This window comes from Acanthisitta chloris, unplaced genomic scaffold, assembly GCF_000695815.1.
Source record: "Acanthisitta chloris isolate BGI_N310 unplaced genomic scaffold, ASM69581v1 scaffold1982, whole genome shotgun sequence".
Taxonomy (NCBI): Eukaryota; Metazoa; Chordata; class Aves; order Passeriformes; family Acanthisittidae; genus Acanthisitta; species Acanthisitta chloris.
This window is the reverse complement of record NW_008658644.1, coordinates 35,602-50,938: the sequence shown is the minus strand read 5'-3', so window position 1 is coordinate 50,938 and position 15,337 is coordinate 35,602. Positions and strand designations below refer to the sequence as shown.

The following is a 15,337-nucleotide window of genomic DNA, read 5'->3' as shown; positions in this document are numbered from 1 at the left end:
CCTTCATCCGGACGCTGGAGCTGCAGCGCAGCTTCTCCATGCGCGACCGCGGCAACGTGGCCTCGCTCATCATGACAGGGCTGCAAGGCAAACTGGAGTATGCCACGGATGTGCTGAAGCAGCTGCTCTCTGACCTCATTGAGAAGAACCTGGAAAACAAGAACCACCCCAAACTGCTCCTGCGCAGGTGAGGTGGGGAACGGGGAGGGGATGGGGCTGGTGGCAGGTCAGTGCCGTCCCTTGGGCGGGCGCAGCCACAATGCTGGTGGCATCAGAAGACTATTTCTTTGCTGAAATTAAACTAAACATTGGAAGGGACTGCCCAGAGAAGTGATGGAGTCACCATTGCTGGAGGTGTTCAAGAAATGACTGGACGTGGCACGCTCTGGTTTGGTTGACAAGGTGGTGATTTATCACAGGTTGGACTTGATGATCTTGGAGGTCTTTTCCAGCCTAAATGATTCTGTGATCTGAGGGCTTTGAGGGAGCAAGGTGCTGGTGTCAGGATAAAAACACTGCTCTGTATGAAGGGCTTCCATCCATTTCCTCACCTGTGGATGTGGGATGTGCTGTTAGCCCTACTCTGGGGTCTCACAGATGGTTCAACAGGGTCTCAAACTCCTCCAGCTCTGTCTGGATGGAGAGCAGCATTTGTGTGCCACACTTGGGCAAGCAGCTCAAGAATGAATGAAGTGACTACCCCAGGATTTGTCTGGGAAAAAAGTGTTTATCAAAGTAATCCAGATCAACAGCCACAGGTAAAAGGCTCCCTCTGTTCTCCATGTCACAAGCCACCTCTGTCCCACATCCCTGTGGGCTCTGGCTGTGCTGCTGAGCTTGGCCTTGGCCACAGCTGCCCCTCAGCTGTGCTTGGGGCTCTGCTGGCACCTCACTGGAGCGAGGGGAGGATTTCACAGCTCTAGGAAAATTTCAGGGATTCCTCCAGCCCATAATGAATATACTTGACAGGAAATTGCTTTAAATCTGGCTGTGTTTGCGGAGGCAATAACTCATCTCGGGAAAGGAAACCGTCTTAATTTCCCTCGTGGTTTGACGAGTCGCTGGGAAGCATCTTCTGCCTCAGCCATCAATAATGACTCTTCGTGGCACTCCAAAAAACACAGGGATGGTGAGGATGTCCCCTCCTCCCCACAGCATGCAGCAAAGAGTCATAGGGTTGGATGTTCTGTGCCAGGATTTACCCGTTTCACAGGAAAACTGATCTTGAGTGCTTTCAGGGCTGGGGCATCTACCACCTCTCTGGGCAATTGGGTCAGTGTTTCACCAACCTCAGAGTGAAAATATTCCTCTTTATATCTAGCCTGTATCTAACCCCTTTTAGGTTAAAAGCTTTACCCCTCATCCTGTTCCTCCAGGTCCTCTCAAACCTTTGGTACACCGACCAACCCAGCTGGGAGCATCTTGCTCTGCCTTAATAAGGAGTGATGAGGCACAAAGTGAAATACTAATTTTGAAAAATTTTTGAGCTCTCTGGTGGCAGCAGTTGATAACTGACACTCAGTTCTCTCCTCTCTTTCTTCCTCGTTTTCCCCTCTCTCTTTCTTCCACGACTGCCCCTCACGGGAGACAGCAAGAAAGTTGATGTTAAATCAAATAGCTGCTCTGGTTGCTGGCACCAAGCACAGCACACAGCAGTTTAGAGATCTAGATAGAGCAGGGAAAATTAAGAAAATACATATTTATTTTTTTTTGGTTCTCTCAGCTCATTTTGTTTAGGTTTGTTTTCTTCCTGATGCCTCAGAAAGTCAGTGGAGCAGCCAAAGCACTGGGCAAGGGTGTCACACTCCTTTGGAAGGTTTTCTAGGGAAAATGCTTTGTCCTCCTTAAGTGGTCAATGTGAGAAGGATTTTCTCCAAGTCTATGGATTCTCTGCTGCTGTGTTCATCTTCAGGAGTTTAGTTTCTATGTTTAGAGCAGGTGTCTAACAGCATTCAGAGACCTGTGATGGTGCAGAGTGATGTCAGGCAGGGGCAGCACAAAGCCCTGCAGCAGATTTTGGGGCTCAGCACATCCCTCCATGCATAGCAGAGAGAAAGAGAGGTCAGGCCCTGGGGTGGCAGGCAGAGTTTGGAGGATGTCTCACCCACCCATGGGATTTCCAAGGCAGAGCAGGCCAGGGATGCTGGATGCAGCTGCCCCAGCAGCGTTGGAGGTTGTGAGCTGCCTCTTCCTTCAGCCAGTGGAGGACAGTGATGATTAACTCAATTGCTGCCTGTCCCCGGGAAGGATTCACTGCAAATATCTCACAGCATCAGGCTGTGTTGAGATGAGACTCAGTGCTTAAAGGTAAGGAGAAATGGGATTTGACAGAGATGCTCCGAGGTGTTTCTTTATGCTGTTCCATTCAGCTGATCTTGTGTTTCTGATAAAGAAATGAAAGGGAACAGCAAGGCAAAGAGTATCCGATACCATTCTCCCACAAAATATGCCCCAACTTCTCTGTCATTCCTTATTTCAGTTATTTTTCCAGAGCTGGTGTCAGGCCATGAGCAGCCCACAGGGACAGGACACAGCATTGCTTCACTGGTAGGGCTAATTGTGAGACTTGTTAATTCTCAATTTAATATTCTATTAACAAAGTGGTTTATTAAATTAATATTCACCCTGAAGTCCTGAATGTATTATTTTCTGAGGTTTTCACTGCTTTTTAGTTTGTGTCACTGCCTCTCCATTTTCCATGGCTGGCTTGGAGTGTATTAGTGTTTCTCCTCCTTAACTGGATGCCTGAAATATTTCAAGCAGGAGAACAGTGTGTGTGTCAATTTGTAGCATGAATTTTTAGGCAGTTAATCAATTCAGACTTCAATTCTTTGGGGATCTGCAGACATTTTCACAAATTCCTGGCAGATGTTGCCATCCTAAGAGATGATGGATAATGTGACCCCAGGTCTGTTGGCTGACTGGCGTCAGTTTTTGTTTGCTGAAATCTCTGGCTCCTGTTTATTCTTGATCTGCTTGGCTTTGGGATGAAGCCCTGGTGCTTCTCTAGTGTGTGTTTTTAATTCCAAGCTTGTGGGATGCTGTATGGATACACAGCAAGAGGCACTTCCTAATTCAAGGCAGCAGAGCAAAGGGTGAAGAATGGAGAAATTGTGTCTGGAGTAGGACAATGGACCTCTCCAGGTCAGGGAGGAGGTGACCTGGTTCTTCTTCATGGTGAGGACAGAGGGGACACAGTCCCCAGAGGAATGGATGCTGCAGAGAGCAGGGCATTGGATCCCCAGGGGAAAAGATGCTGCAGAGAGCAAGTACTGGGTCCTCAGAGGAAAGGATGCTGCAGAGAGCAGGGTATTGGGTCCCCCCCAGAGGAAAGGATGCTGCAGAGAGCAGGGTATTGCATTCATCCCTTTTTGCTTGTTGGAATTTGTACCAAATCCTGGTGTTGGATGTGGCATGAGGAGAAGGCTGGTGATGCTGTGGCCAGGGCCACAGTCAGAGCTGGCTGAGCTGTAGCACAGCAACTCTTCCCTGCACAGGGTTGGGGCTCAGAGGTGGACTGTGAGACACCCTGTCACCACCACAGCCATCCTGCCCCAGGAAAAGGCACTGTGGTGCTTTAAGGAGAGTCTCTGGGTCCTGCAGAGCCAGCATTAAAAACTATCATTAGCAGCCATTGTATTTAAATTAGAGATAATCTCGGGCACAATGTGGGGAGAGGACACTGGGTGGGACTGGGGAGAAAGCTGCAATTTCCCTGCCATTGTCACTCTGCTGTCCCTGATTGCCAGGAACTGCTGCAAATGGCAGTGATTTACTGAGCCAGGCTGTAATTTGCACCACGTGCAGGGAGCTGAGTGTCACCAGGCTCCCTGTCACCAGCCCTGTCAGGTTGTCAGCTGGGCAGGCTGCTGTCAGCTCTGTGCAGAGAGGGGAGACAGTGCTGGCTGCATCTTGCAGCTCTGGGGTCCTGGTTGTGAGCACCGTGGAGCTGTGCCAGGCTGCAGCTTTGTGCTTTGGCTCTGTGTGTAATCTGTGTGTCCTCCTGGTTTCCCTAGGACTGAGTCGGTGGCTGAGAAGATGCTGACTAACTGGTTTGCCTTCCTCCTCCACAAGTTCCTCAAGGTAAGAAGAGATGGAGCAAAGACCTCACTGCCCCTTTGCTGTCTCACCCACCAGCCATCCCCCAGGGTGGGTCTGGGCATGCAACTCTGTCATCTGATTCTGAGTCAAAAGATGTACCAGCAAGGCAGGAGAAGTGGAGATTTGGTGGAGATGCCAACCCCTGGGGCTGCTGCTCCATGCTCACAGCCTTCCTCAGGTCTCCTGGTGTAATTCCCATGTCATGAAGTTTCTATTACACCTCTTTAGTGCTTGAGAGAAATTCTCACTTACGTCTTCATGCTTGGGCTTCCATATTTTTCAACTTAATTTCTGGTTTTGGAAGCCCCAGAGAATTTGCTTCATGGGAGTGAACAATGAGCTCAAGCTCTCCAATTCCATCTTTTACAGCCATATAGATTCAGGAGGGTTTTACCCTGCCAAAGACAACATACCCATGGAGCTCATGGGTTTGGCTGTCCTCTCCAGGAGCTGAGCCTGGATTGCATATGTGCTGAGGATTGAGTCAGTGGGACTGTGTCTCTGCTGAGAGGAATCCTGTGCCAAACCCATGTGCAGGCCAGTGGTCCTGGAGAAGAGGCACCTTCAGCTCTGGGTTAGTTCTGCTGTCTGTCTCATTGCAGGAATGTGCTGGAGAGCCACTCTTCATGCTCTACTGTGCCATCAAGCAGCAGATGGAGAAAGGGCCAATCGATGCCATCACGGGAGAAGCTCGTTACTCCCTCAGTGAGGACAAGCTCATCAGGCAGCAGATTGAGTACAAGACTCTGGTGAGTGATGCTGTAGAAGCTGACATTGAATTGCTGCTCTCCTCCCCACATGAGCTGTGCTGTCCTTTAGGTCAGTGATTAGGACCCTACTGTGGGGCATAAATGCAAGAAAGTCCATGTCCAAGTCAGGTGCATCCCTAATTTTCAGGTACAAATAGCCTGAGCCAGGGTTTGGAAAGGCAGGTTTGAGGGGAGTGTTTATTTCCCTGGGCACTGAGCATTGCCCTCCCTGTAGCAAATGAAAATGGACATCCAGAGCTCCTCTCTTAGTAATAATTATGTAAATATATCCGATGCAACAGCAATGATGCAATTAGGGTTGCAGTGGAGTTCTTTATGAGAGGGTTGATTTAACACATGTGGTTACACTTCTCCTGGATACTTGTCTTTTAAAGCATTGTGTGGTTCTTCTTTTCCAGATCTTAAACTGTGTGAACCCAGACAATGAGAACAGTCCAGAGATCCCTGTGAAGGTGCTGAACTGTGACACCATCACCCAAGTCAAGGAGAAGATCCTCGACGCAGTATACAAAAACGTCCCTTACTCCCAAAGACCACGAGCTGTTGACATGGATTTGGGTAGGAGCTTCCCTGCCTGATGGGAGGGGGATGATCAGAGAGGCTGATTGGTGATTCTGGGTGGGTTTTGCAGAGCTTTACCCTCTCTGAGCCCTCATGTCTGCTTGGTTTGGCCTCCCACAGAGTGGCGGCAGGGCCGGATAGCTCGTGTGGTCCTGCAGGATGAAGACATCACCACCAAGATCGAAGGAGATTGGAAGCGTTTGAACACCTTGATGCACTATCAGGTAAGAAAGCAGCCCCAGCAGACAGACAGCTCCCAGAAAACTGCCAGGAGGAGAGAAAAGCTCAGCAGAATGTTCATTCCCAATTGTCTCAACTACCAAGACAGACAGAGAGGTCACGTTTGTATGACAAACCAGAAGGGTTCAATGTGCTTTAGCATTAGGTGGGAAAGCAACCTTGACATGGATCTCAAAGGAACCAGCAGAGTTGAAAATTAGCTAAATGAAACCCTCCAGCCATGGGAGTGAGACGGAGAGAGCAGTGGTGAGGGCTGAGCTGCCACTGCTGGAGCTTTGGGGCCAGGGGAGAGGTGGCACATGGGGCTCAGATCTTTGTGTGAGGCTCTGAGACAACCAGGAGTGCAGCAGGGAGGGAAGAGGAGTCTCTGCCTTCCTTCAGAGCTTTGCAAACCCCACTGATCTGGTGCAAAACACAAGCTGTAGTGGCAGCTCCTCTCTCACGATCTTCATGTGTGTTGACTTCTGCAAGGAATGAAGAACAGAGCAAATACTTCAAATGCTGTCACATGGGAGTGCTGCAGGGAGGTACAGGATAAGGCCAGGTCAAGAAAAAGGGGAGGATCAAGAGCTACTTTTTGACAGAGTGACATCAAAGCTCTTAAATCTCCACGTCAGGTAGCAGGAGGTTTGTCACTAAAGTCACAGAAAGGCAGTGAAGATGCTCAGTCGAGCATTGGACAGGGTGGGTGAGGTGGGCTAAGAAATTCTTGCCATCTTTAGCTTCTGGATAGGGCCTAAAGGGCTCCTTATGGTGTGAATGATGGAAAGAGAGGTAAAGAGGGAGCTGAGGAAGCTTTGGTTACAGGGAATCAAAGGCTTTTCCTCAAAGCCTGTCTGCAGCAGAGGATAACTGCATTAATTGGGACCCGTAACCTACTCCTGTCCATCACTCCCTCCCCAGAAGTGTTTAGTATTTAATCTGGCATCTTTCCCTGTTTATACAGCATCTCCAGTCCATCAGTGTGACTCATGCTGTGAGGGTTGAATGGGAGCCAGTATTGACAGGAGCCATGTAATCACTGAGCAAGGCAGGGAGAATGGCAGAAATATGCACAGTGCATGTTAAAAAGAGCCTCCAGGGTCAACTTTGCCAAGCAGCCCCCAGGATTTAAACACAGATTACCGTAAAATGTCATAGGAGTGGTGCAGATTAATTCCATTGTTCCTAAAATCTGGTTTACCTGACAGTTGCAAGGGATTAACCAACGTGCAGGGAAGCAGTGAGACTTTATTATGCCTTGATCTTTAAAAGTCATCGTTGAGGAAGTCACAAGTGAAAGCTGTGCTTGTCTGATGTGTGCTGGATGCTGGGGGAGGGAACACTTCCCTTTTTAGTGCCTGTGGGAAAATCTGAGCCACAAGCTTACCCTTAAAATAAACAAAATCCTTGAAGCACTCAAGATGCTGCAGCTCTTCCTGCCATTTGAATGTCAGTTTTGCTCTGGAAGAAAGGAGAAGTTTGCTGCCAAACATCTAACCAGGTAGTTGCACATGTCTCCCTGCTCTGGCCCGAGCTCTGCACAGCCCAACTGAGCTGTCTCAGGCATTAAAAAAAGAAGCCAAATTCTCTTCACTGCCACAGAAATCTTGTCAAGACGAGGCTTTTGCCAAAAACAAACAGCAATATATACATTGGGTTTTGCTACTCCTACCAGTTGGAGGGGTTTTTTTTTCTGTTGGAGTAATAAATGTTTTTATTAGGTATCAAAAATACAGATGCTCCAGGACCACACAGTAAAACAAATACATGGGCAAAAGCACAGCTTAAAGAGGGTATAAAATCAGTGGAGTTCCAAGTGCTGCTGTCTCCCTGTTTCACAGGAATGTTCCATATGGAACAGGTGTGGTTCAAGGCATTAAAATACATGTAGATTTCTGGAGGACTAGTGAGGCTGATTGCTAAATTTCCAGGAAGAAATGAAAGCTTGCTGGGTAAAGCTCTGCCCATCTTTTATTCAGAGCTGTCTTGTCTTTATTCTGATCTGAAGGCAAAGAGATCTGCAGATTTGCACAGAGTAATTGGAGATGCACAGCCCATGTTTCCATCCAGGAATGTCTCTGGGGAGATGCTGTTACCTGGGAGGGACCAGAACTCACCTGATCCTTGCCCTGCTCCCAATTCCTGGGATCCCTTTGCTCCACAGCCACATTCCCTGTCTCTCCAGAGCTCCAAACTGTGCTCTGTGGGCTCTGCAAAGGGCAGCTATTCATTCCAAGAGTTTCTCAGCTCCACACCTGCCTGCTGGATTTTTGTCCCTATTTCATTTGTTTTCTACATTCAAATTACAAAACCACAATACCTGGATACAATATATTTTTCATGGGAAGCCTTCACATGCAAACCCCAAATTGGATTTAAAGGGAAATATTCATCTTTGCTAATGTTTTTGAAGCACTTTCTAAAATTATACAGAGAATTTTTACACCTGCTGCTGCTTTCTCCATTGATCAAAACAGAGGCAATGGCTTAAATAGGTGTAATTCTTTGTTAAATTCTCTGGAGCTTTATGATGTGGTAAGGAATTGTATTACATTTGCTTTGGATCCTTTTTGGTTTCATGGCTATTAAGCTCCATGGGAGAGTCTCACCCCGTGTGGCTTTACTCAAGAAAAATGAAACACCAGATTTAATATCCAATGATTTACAGTGGCTCACGCAGGGTTAACTCAGAGGCAGCAGAGCATGAATACCTGTCAGCCTCTGCCAATCTGCAGAGGCCCAGAGACTAAAAAAACCTGTTTGAAATGAAAAATTGGAAGCAGGCAGGAAAGATTTGTATGGCAAATGAGTCTGAGGAGCTGAGGACGTGGAACTGGAATCCCACACAAACACAGCACCATCACTGGGCTTCCATCTCCCTGCTCCAGGTTTTATTTTACTGGTCTTTAAGGTGTTTTGTGCAGCACATTTCCAGCTTGTAGAATAATCAGAATATTTATCAAGTTGTAAAGCAGCCAGGCAGCTTGTCCTGGGGGTTTTCTGGGAGCGTGGAGCGAGGTGGGAAACCAATGTGTGTTACATCTGATGCTAATTTACACGCTGGTGGCTTTGAGCTGACAAGAGCCATTCGACCCAAAATTTAGAGAGTGAGAGTGCTCTTATTTATATGTGTGTGTGTGGAATTTTTAATGCCTCTCTCCCAGTTAACCACAGCCCTGGTGGAAATGGATCTGCTGCCTCCATGGGAGCACCCAGAGCTGCTGGTGCACTCAGGTTTCTCCCTGGTGAGGCTGAACTGAAGTGGCAGCTAATAACAGCCTAAGAAAATAAGATCAGCACTGATCATTTCTTCCATTGACTTAATAAATTGGATGAAGTGAGGCAGGAGCAGAAGAGAAAAGAGGTGGTTAAATGGAAGTGTTTAGACGGTTTTGCTTAGGATTATCTCCCTTTTGGGCTTTGAAACACAAGTGACTATTATTTCCACTATCACTAGCAATAGAATCATAGAATTTAGGGGTTGGAATGGACCTTACAGATCATCCAGTCCCAACCCCTGCCCTGGGCAGGGACAGCTCCTCACTAGATCAGGTTGCTCAAGGCTCATCCAACCACATCCAGCCACAGCCTCCCTGGGCAACCTGTGCCAGTGTCTCACATTTCCATGAAACCTTTCATCTGAGTGCACCCCAAAGCCTGGAAGGCAGCAGAGATCACTGTGTGCAGCTCACCTCGTGGCTGCAGACATTGCACAAACACCTGGAGATGCTGAGGGAGCAAAAAACACCTGAAACATCCCTTGGGTAGGGTCAGTGCTGAGTCCATCACAGGACTCCTGGAAAATGATGGAGGATTTAGCCCCAAAAGCAACAACTTCCAGCATGAAAAGGCATTTATTTAGTGCAGATCTTCTGGAAAATGTGTTGGCTGAGCCCTGGGGCAGCCAGTGAGATGTGGTGACTCTGCTCCCTTGCTGTGCTGCACCACAGGTCACAAGTTCAAAACTAAAAGCCACTCAGGCCTATTCTCTGGAAACCTGCAGATTCTTAATTAAGGAGAATAAGTTAGAAAACTTCCAGTGACTACTAGATTTATAGGGAGGATAAAATTAAACATGGCTCCTAAAATCTGCTGTAACAAAACCTTGTTAGCACTAATGTTCATTTATAGTTTGACTTCCCAGTGTTTAATTCCTTCTCTGGAGCAGTAAAGGGATAACAATTAAATACCCTGAAAAATGGCTTTATGACTTGCTCGGCCGTAAATCAAACTTTTAAAGTTCGTAAAAATTGCTAAAATAAAAAATGGTTTAATAGGAATGTTTTATGGCCCATAACGTTATTACAGCCCTTTTTATTCCCTCTGCATTGTTACTTTAATTGGATCACAACAATTCTGGAGATTCTCATTTTTATTGGGGAAAGCATAATCTTAAATCAGAACGACCAAAAGCATCTTCAACATGTCTTTTGATTTATCACTCCTTTCCTTCAGGCTCTTGTTGCAGAGATGCTGTCAAATCCCAGCACAGGGCTCAGCCAGACTAGGAGCACATCCCTATGTGGGCTGGATGGTTCTCTGTGCCCAGAATTTGGATTCCTCTGCCCAGAATTTGCTGCTGGTCACAATGTGGGCAGTGGATCCCACTGATCTCTTCTTCCTTTGCCTCCCCAGGTGTCAGACCGCTCAGTCGTGGCTCTTGTTCCCAAGCAAACCTCTTCCTACAATATTCCTGCCTCTGCCAGTATATCCCGGACATCTATTAGTAGATATGGTAAGAAGCAAAGAGTGAAGGGCTGGGAAGTGATGGCTTTATGGATAGAGATTGGGCATTGCCAGGATTTAGGTGGGGAAAAAGCAGCAGCTTCTCCCAAAGAACCACATCAACCAAAATGAACATCCGTGTGCCAAACAGCAAAATGTTTGACTATTGGTTTTCTGCAAAAGCTTTTCTATCTATGAGCAGAACAGCAAAAAGACTGGAGAAGGTGAGAGGAAGGCAAAGGGAATGCCAAGCATATGAACAGCCTTTGGGAATGTGAATCTTGGAAAAGCCCAGGGAAAGGAAGGACTCAGAAGGGATGAGTGCTGCAGGCAAGGAGATTTGTGGCCCTTGCACACAGCAGAGCTGCACAACAGGAAAACCTGATTCCATCATCTGTTTCTTCTCTAAGTGGAGGATCCTGAGTTCGTAGCAAATGGGTCAAAAATGGGTAACAGTAATCTTAACACTGTGTGCTGGGATGTGCACCCCTGGGAATTGCTGATTTGCATAATAGCAGAGCTCAGCACGTTACTGAGAGTCCCTGAAGATGCTGCAGCCTGAGCAAATGAGTCTGGAGGTGCCAGGTGTGCGTTTAGAACACTAAATCCACACTAATAGTAATAATATTCTTCCATAAAAGGCAGCAGTGGCAAAATCTCTAGTGCACTGATCTTTCATTATCGTTCGTTTTACAGAGTGTTTTACAAGCAAAAAGTCTCCTGACAAACCTGTCTCTTTCTCTTGTTTATAGCTCCCAAAATAATGTTGTTTCTTTCTCGAGCAGAGGTTCTCAGGAGCAATCCACAGGGGAGTCTTTAGGTAAAAAAAAAAACAAACCAGGAGAAAATTCCTCTGCTTTCTCCTTGCCAGGCATAGCCTCCAGGTGTCCAGCAAATCCCACACTTTAGGTGCTGGAAAACCCAAGGCTGGGTCACCCAACCTGAGTCCTCAGAGCTCATTGATTATGTCAGCTGGCAAAGCTTTTGCAAACTAGCAATATGAATGATCATTGCTCATGTTAAGATTAATATTTCTAATTGTGCCGACAGAATTTAAATTAGATACTTATTTACTTCCCCTGTTATCTATCAGTACAGGGCTGTGTTTAAAAATAGAATTACTAGATGCTTTTTTCTCTGTCCTCCTGTCTGTCTCCTTAATTATATCAGTTGGAGTACTCATTTATCTAAGCCTTAATCAGGGATGAAAATCCAGCTAGTTTGGTAATGACTTGAGTATTTCCCTCGGCTGATTTATGATTGATCCCCATCCTCTTGACAAGGAGGGTGAGCAGGGGATTGGAGCCTAAACTTGAGGAAATTCACAAGGTTCCCAGAGAACAAAGAAATGTAGTGAGAGGAAAAAAAAATCCAACAAGGCACAGTTGGGCTCCTCAGCCTCATGTCTCAGCTTGGAGACGCCATGGATGGGATCCAGGGAGGCACATTCTTTGGGAAGTTAAACATATAAATAAATATATGTCACATCCCTCCATGGTTTCTGAGCAATTAAGGCAAAGACTGTTGTCTGCTGTTCTTTGAGCTCCCCTTTCCCTGCAGAGCCAGGCAAAGCAGGAGGTTGGACCTGCTCAGCCCACGGGCAACATGGGCAGAGTGCAGGACTGACCTTGGGCTCTGCAAGTGATGCTCAGCTTGAGCCCATGCTGCTCTCATGAAAGCCTCAAGGACAAGACCTGTAGTTTCTTCTGCTCTTTGTGCTGGGCAGGTTGTTCTTAATTGCAAAATACTGATAGCAGGACTCTGGTGCTGAAGGAGTTAGTGCCTGGGGTTAATGTGTGGGAGCTGTAACTCATGGAGGAATGGACCTGGATGGTGAGTTCATACAAGCAAAGGATGTGGATGGAGCAGAAAAAATTCATGTCTGAGTGTGAACACAGAAAGACTCAAGTCTGAGGGACTCTACTCTGAAAATTAACATGTTCCTTTGGCAAACATCAGATTTTGTTGGTGCCTGGCTGGTTTCACATTTCATTACTCCATAAAAAAGCCAGTGCAGATGGTTGGGGCATTAGCAAGCACAGTGGTGTCACCGAGAGACAGGGAGATGGCAAAGGGGTTTGCTTTGAACATGACCAACTTCTCTCCCCATCCCTAGACTCCACGTTCCGTTACACCGGCAGCCCCGACAGCCTGCGCTCCCGAGCCCCCATGATCACCCCCGACCTGGAGAGTGGGGTCAAGGTCTGGCACTTGGTCAAAAACCATGACCATGGAGACCAGAAGGAAGGAGATCGAGGCAGTAAGATGGTGTCTGAGATCTACCTGACCAGGCTATTGGCTACAAAGGTAACTGCCATGTGCTAAATTCTCTTGGGAACAATGAGGTTCAATAGACACTTACCAGGGGTTCTGTGCAGTCCCTGATGATGCTCAGCTCACAAAGGGTCTGTCCCTTCTGGATTTTGCTGGGATTGGATGGTTCCTAAAGCAGCAGCAGATCCACAGCTCAGATTTCCTAGAATCATAGAATTTCTAGGGGTTGGAGTGGACCTTTCATTTAGTGTAGTGCCAACCCCTTGTCCTGGGCAGAGACACCTCCCCACCAGAGCGCCTATTGGCTACAAAGGTAACTGCCATGTGCTAAATTCTCTTGGGAACAATGAGGTTCAATAGACACTTACCAGGGGTTCTGTGCAGTCCCTGATGATGCTCAGCTCACAAAGGGTCTGTCCCTTCTGGATTTTGCTGGGATTGGATGGTTCCTAAAGCAGCAGCAGATCCACAGCTCAGATTTCCTAGAATCATAGAATTTCTAGGGGTTGGAGTGGACCTTATAGATCATTTAGTGCCAACCCCTTGTCCTGGGCAGAGACACCTCCCCACCAGAGCAGGTTGCTCAAGGCTTCATCCAGCCTGGCTTTGAACACTGCCAGAGTTTGGGGCTTCCTCACACTCAAGGCAATTGCTGCAATTCTTCACTCTCCTCCTGCACAGCAGTAAAACACAAAGAGTTGGCAAGATGCAGCAGAGCCTGTAAATATTTACCGGCTTTCCTTAACCAGAGAGCGTTTCCCTGCCTTTCCCCAGATGTGGATAACACAGATGTGCTTTGGAAAGCAACAAAATTCTTTCAGGTTAGAAACAAAAGAGTAAATACAGCCGTGAGTAGCTGCAGGCTGGAGCTTTCCCTTGGGATCCTCCAGCAGCGCAGTCAGCGTTCGGAAGAGACCCCAATTTATTCCTGCGGGGTCCGTGACGGCACTTCATGGGGCTGGTAACATCTGGCATCTCCACTGCTTGGCCAAGCGTGTGCCCAGCCCTCCCTTCACCTTCTGGGTTGCTGCTCCCATCAGGGTACTCTGCAGAAGTTCGTGGACGACTTGTTCGAGACGCTGTTCAGCACGGTGCACCGCGGCAGCGCGCTCCCCCTGGCCATCAAGTACATGTTCGATTTCCTGGATGAGCAGGCGGATAAACACGGCATCCACGACACAGATGTCAGGCACACGTGGAAGAGCAATTGGTAAGAGGGCAGGAGAAGGGAGGAGGGTGGAAGGGGAGGCAAGAGTGTTGAGCAATTAGCTGTGCCCTGCAGGGAAAACAAACAGAATTGCTTTGGGATGACTGAGGAATCAGGTCCTGTAGCTCCGAAGCATGAGATGGACCACAAAGCAATGCTGATGCTTTTCAAGCAGCTCCACTGCTGTCCCAGTGACCTTTGTGGATGTGGCAGTGGGGTTTGATCCTGGTTTGGGCTGCCAGTGTTTTGTTCATAGGATCATAAAATCTCCTTGATTTGGAAGTGTTAAAGCATGAGCACAACTATCCCTGAGTCCTCTGCCCAGGTGGGAGATGGATACTGACCTCAGGCCATAGATCCACACACCTGGACTTTGGAAAGAGCTGGTCTGAGTGGGAAGCAGGACTGTGACTGCACCATGCTGCCTGCACAACCATCCTGTCTCTGGAATGCTGGCACTGTCTGGGAGGGAGAGCTCAGCCAGTGGCTGCAGCTTTCCCAACACTTCATGCAGCAGTTGGAGCCTTTGGGCACCAGGAGGAAGTGGCACAAAGGGAAGGAGTCAGCCCTGCATGCCACTGGCATGGGCTGAAACCAGTTTCACCTTCTCCAAACAATAAGAGCTCTCATGTCTCTGCCTCTGCTGCTATTTTAGGATTAAAAGCTTCATGGGTTGGAAATTTACCTCTGCAAGGGAGGAAAAAAAGCACAACAAATGGTTGCTCCCTAAAGACTTTGTATTCTCCCCCTGAGTCCCTTGTGGTTTAAAAGGTCTCTAATCATCATGCTGCAAAAGCTGCTAAGGCTGTGGGAAGCTCAAAACAATTCACTGTGAGCCTTAGAAGAAGGAGTTCTTGGGATAAAAACTGCAGAATCACAAGAGATTATGAGACTTCTCAAAGCAATAAAAAAAGAAAGCAGTGACCATCAGACCCCACGAGCCCTGGTCCTTTGTTTTTCCCGGGGCATGGGGGGCTCAGAATCCCCAGAAAGGGAATTTTGGTGGGGAGATGAGAGAAGGCTGATGCCACTGGAGCAGGTCAGAGCAGCTGGAGGTTTGGAAGAGAGAGCTGGAGGTCAGGGAGCTGTGATGCTGGGGATGTGGCTGAGCTGCTCGCCTGCAGTGCCGCAAGAGTTAAGGCTGCAGCCTTCAGCGAGCTGGAGAGACAGAGCTGAGACTTGAAAGGTAATAGAAAGCAGCAGCTGTTTTTTTGATCCTGCTATACAGCCAAAGAAAAAAAGGAATAATAATTCCCCTTTGATTGCAAAGGCCTCGGGATTTGGGGACAAAGCCTCTGATGCCTGCTGCAGCGCGGGCGGATGACGGGCAGCGGCTGATTAGCGCTGGGGTGGCATCACTGCTGCCCCAGGCTCACCCCGAGCCTCAGCCTCCCCCTCTAACGAACTCAGATTAATGGGCTCCTCGCAGAGAGTGTCCCTGGACACTGCCCAGCTCTGCCCTGGCACAGCCAGCCTG

General features: G+C 47.9%; 1 protein-coding gene across 1 annotated transcript in view; it reads left to right on the top strand.

Annotated features, from left to right (window-relative positions):
* Positions 1 to 15,337, top strand: part of LOC103812158 (plexin-A2-like) — a gene marked incomplete at its 5' end in the record, with an annotated part of 32,741 nt that overhangs the window by 14,757 nt on the left and 2,647 nt on the right. The window contains 8 exon segments of the mRNA XM_009085167.1: positions 1 to 187; positions 4,017 to 4,083; positions 4,704 to 4,850; positions 5,270 to 5,429; positions 5,553 to 5,656; positions 10,290 to 10,389; positions 12,496 to 12,686; positions 13,694 to 13,863. Of these exon segments, the coding sequence (XP_009083415.1) occupies positions 1 to 187; positions 4,017 to 4,083; positions 4,704 to 4,850; positions 5,270 to 5,429; positions 5,553 to 5,656; positions 10,290 to 10,389; positions 12,496 to 12,686; positions 13,694 to 13,863 (1,126 nt within the window).